Genomic DNA, 4,307 nt, shown 5'->3' with positions numbered 1-4,307 from the left:
CCCCCCGACCGATTCATCAGGTTTAGAGTCACGAAGGCAATCCAAGGCAAGTGAATGATTCCATCCCCAATCCTCATCCCCAATCTATGTTTAACAGTTAATACACAACTGGAACTTGTTTACGCTCTGCACAATTGGTTTAACCTGACATTAATTCCTCATCCTCGGGCTCATCGGATTTGGGGAGTCCTTGAGTAGGTCTTTTCTCAGCCACTCAAATGAACTTCAGATTAATTGGTTTCCGGGTAATTAGAATAGAAGTGGACAGATTGGATACACCTTACGCTCCATCGTATGACTTCGAAGTGTCTTCTGTGCAAATGCGGGAATCCAGTCACACAAGCAAACCCAGCGTGTAGAAATGTGATCCACGTTCTGCTTTACAGATGAATGTATGTTCGTGAAATCGCCTTAGTGGAAGGTAACCAACTACCAAACTTCGTATAGCTGTTTACGTAGAAGATATATATCATCCTGATACGCCGTACGACTCAGTGGATTGAAGGAGCTCTACGAATGACGACATAATAACCATTAAATACCATAAGGCAGTCGCTTACTACTAGATTGTATCCCAACTTGCGGCATTCTACCCATATTGCGGTACATTTGCACCGAAAACCTTTAGTAAACCATGACTTTTGCGTCATGCTGGGTGAGAAATGCGTGTTGACAAGTTGGCTAAAACTGATCTTCATTAAAAACAGGAGATTGCAATCAGCACAGTCCAAGTAGATGGACACCTTAATGCCAAAACTTCCATAGGCCTGAATTCGACAGTGGGCTACCAAGCCAGTATTCGATTAGCAGCACCGAGTTGTTGTCTTGTGAATTGCTTAGTGAACTCATATTAAACTGAACACTTACATCAAGCTGCAATATAGAAGATATTGCGTCACTTCAGGCTATCCCTCCTTCACGTGTCATCGCAAAGTCAATTGAGACGATTTTAACAGATGTTGCAAGTTTTAAAGTTATTGATGAAGAATGAATATGGGAGTATGCTTTCCTTGCAGAAGCAAGCTAGGCCATAAAACCCGCTGAAATTTTATGTTAACAGGATTGTGACGCCCCCTTTGGAACTGTTCCTGCATCTGTTTGTTCAGATCATAGTCAAGTTCAGTCTCTAGTGTTAATGATACTGCAATCGACTGTTTTTTGTAGCAAATTAGCTTCCACTTGCTATCGTCACAAGCGCTTTGTCTCATTAGGCAGCACGATGATACTCACAATAAATCACTGTTACTGAGCGGATTTCTACAGATAGATCGAAAGAACTGACTGTCTTGGAACACGTGCTTAAAGGACTGCCAGTCTAGTAACGAGAAAGCTCATTCTTTACTGACATTTTTTCTCATCTTGTATTCCTGTCTTTTTCAGCACGACAGAAGGCTCAGCCTAGAAGCAACTCCGGAACAACCGTTTTATGTGAATGAATTCGGTTGGTCGTCCAATGATCCCAAGATGACCGAACAAAAGTGGGGTCTGGCCTGCAGACAGCTGACCACCAATGATATTTGTCTTGTAATTATACAGCAGTCGGGACCCGTGAGTAAGCGTGGCAAGATGAAGATTGAAGTGCCGTGTGACTATTCGACGAAAAAAATGACAGATGACCAACACAGCCTGAAGACTGCGCACTGTAACCCACATTTGGTTGAAAAAGGAGTTTTTGGGTGAGAAGTTACTCAGCCTCTACATGTTACGTCCAAATAGCGAAATCCCTTTAAGTATCTTTACAGGCTGGGACACATACGCGCCCTGTATATAGTTACCATATATATTTCATCAAACGCCATTCATCAGGTTCAGAAATAAGGTACTCCTATTCAAGCATGAACATTTAAGAGGGAAATATACACTCGTCCGAAAAATCTAGAGTCTCGATTTTTGCTACCACACGTTTACCTAACCATTACAACCCGTACAAACGGCTGATCAACACTAGATTAAACCAGATGATCTTACTCGGCGTCCAGTTGAATTTTAAATTTCTTACTGATTGCTAAACTTCACTGACCGTGAGATGACTAAGTTGGACAAACGGTCTGATTACCGATGTTAAGTGATTGAGTGCAAAATGTTTGCACTTGTAACATAGTACCATAGATTGATGGTTCTAGGTAAGTTTTTAACTCCTATTAAAACTTTAATGGATGCAGTCCTTTTAGATGACCAGCTCATGTGATTCTGTACACTGTCAATTTGGTTCGTTTAGGTTTAGGAATCTTCAAATTGGATGTAAGATATCCTTTCCAAAAGCGCAAGTGCTATTCCATGACCGGTTCAAAATGCATATTTGAAAGCCACCGATGATGTCTGGGTTGGTGCTGTTGCCAGAGTTTGCCAGCTCGATTACGCATGTTATACTCAGTACATCAGAGAAGTTATTCTTTCTGTTGACGTAACTTTCAATGCGTGTTAGGATCTAGATCAACGCAAAGGCTGGAAGCCCATTCACTTCGGTTTTTTAGACTGGCTTAATAGTGCATCACATCCAAGCATACGCGCACCGAAATCAGAAATCAAAGGGTGATACAAAACGTAATATCTGTCAGGTTAATTAACTTTTGAATTTGAGGGAGTGAGTTGAACTTGAACTCATTTTGCCTTTCAGTAATACTTCTGTGCCGTATGCTTTATTGATGAGGAAAGCGTATCTTTGGGTGATTGACTGAGGTGCGACTGTTTTAGAAAAATGCTTGAAAATTTTGGACTGAACCACAAGCTGCAAAATGAATATTCTTGTTTTTTTCGAGGGTCATTTTCCTAACGTCATCATTCTTGTATATCCCGTGCCAAGGTTGCTGTGTACTCATTTTTGCAACGACCATGCAGCTCTTTACTTGAAATTCAGGCACGTGATTGGAATAAAAACATTTGTGCCGTAAGGAACCACCCACAAAATTCAGCCTTCAGCTCCTTATCTGATTCCGTACTACAAGCCCCAGCTTAGAAATCCTTATTAGTCCGACATCGATAGCTTCGAAATGCCTGCGTCCCTGGCCGCATTATCACAGAAACATTTGTCTTTAATCAGCAATTTTTCCTGGTCAGGTCTTTATGCTTAAAATACCACTCGTTATTCGCTACTGTTCAAATGGCATACGATCAGCTGTTTACGTTCTGTTGAGAAAAATAGTTTTTCCATATTCAACCAAACATGACTTATGTGCTAATGTCATCTGACATCAATCACTTTTGAGGGGCACCGGATATCTGACGCCACGGGACAGTTTTGCATGTCTGCAGCAGCAACGATGCAACGAAATTTGAGGTTCGTAACGTGCTTCGTACTCCCCGGACCGAATTAAGAAATTGTTCGTTGTCGGAATGCTGAGTACATAGTACAGTAGGTTCTGGTCCCTCTCGGGATCTCCTAGCCATCCCACCCTATCTACTTTTGACTCCTTCTATTGTTGGTTAGCCCCGGCAAAACCGAAGGTTTGTCAGTTTTGAAATACCTTTCGAGATAAAAAAAAGTCAAGAATGCCACCTTTCCCTTCCAAAGAATTCGGTTCATCGCGGATTACTTCGTAGGATAATAATATGCGTCCAAGTAATAAAGTAAGACATCCTTTTCTGTATGAAAGAGCACTTGAAAGCTCTGACTAAACGCATGTTATTTCATTAAAAATACACTGTTTCTATCTAGGACACATCATGGAGTGATGCTCAAACGCAACGGTGAACACAACTTGCTATGTGCTGATGGAAGTATTGAGCGGAACACTAGACCGGATGAAGTGTTACCGTATGAAGATGCTTTCTACTCCAAGAAGATGCGATATCAGCCAATATCGCACAATACTGGAAGAGAAACTGCTGGTGCATCAAGCAAATTCAGTGCTGTCAATCTGGCGCAATCTTCTTCCGTATCCTGAATCTCACAATAACAATAAAGTGACGTCAAACCCGAAATTGGTTGAACCACGCAAACCACCATTGGGTGGAGGTGAATTTTTGCCATACTGACCCTCTGGTTGTCAACTAGGGAGAATAAAGAAGAAACAGCAAAGAAGTGTTGATATCCCACCTATGCAAACTGTATTTTTTCGGGGAAAATGTAGACTATTTTAACGGTAAAAATTAAAAGCATGCTTTCTCTCTTTGAACTGAAGATCAAGCTAACCAAAAATGTACATTTAAGGCAACTCTAGGCCAATCTGGATCGGTTTAACAGAATACATCAAATGGACCGTAAACGTCAAGGAATGAAGTGATGCGGTTCTTCTCAATTTATCGGCAACCTGCTAATTCTTACCATATACTGCGAAACTAGGGATTGTTGGTTTTTTACGGTCTTC

The 4,307-nt window shown here is 41.3% G+C and overlaps 1 protein-coding gene across 1 annotated transcript in view; it reads left to right on the top strand.

The window, feature by feature from the left end:
* Window positions 1-4,070, top strand: part of T265_03071 (hypothetical protein) — a gene marked incomplete at both ends in the record, with an annotated part of 6,235 nt that extends 2,165 nt beyond the window's left edge. Inside the window, 2 exons of the mRNA XM_009167476.1 lie at window positions 1,381-1,676; window positions 3,656-4,070. Coding sequence (XP_009165740.1) covers window positions 1,381-1,676; window positions 3,656-3,884 — 525 coding nt within the window. The remainder of the gene's footprint in view (window positions 1-1,380; window positions 1,677-3,655) is intronic.
* Window positions 4,071-4,307: the final 237 nt, after the last annotated feature.

The sequence above is a fragment of the Opisthorchis viverrini genome, assembly GCF_000715545.1.
Source record: "Opisthorchis viverrini unplaced genomic scaffold opera_v5_42, whole genome shotgun sequence".
NCBI classification, from domain to species: Eukaryota; Metazoa; Platyhelminthes; class Trematoda; order Opisthorchiida; family Opisthorchiidae; genus Opisthorchis; species Opisthorchis viverrini.
Note: the sequence above shows the minus strand (reverse complement) of the source record. Positions and strands in the feature narration are given on the sequence as shown.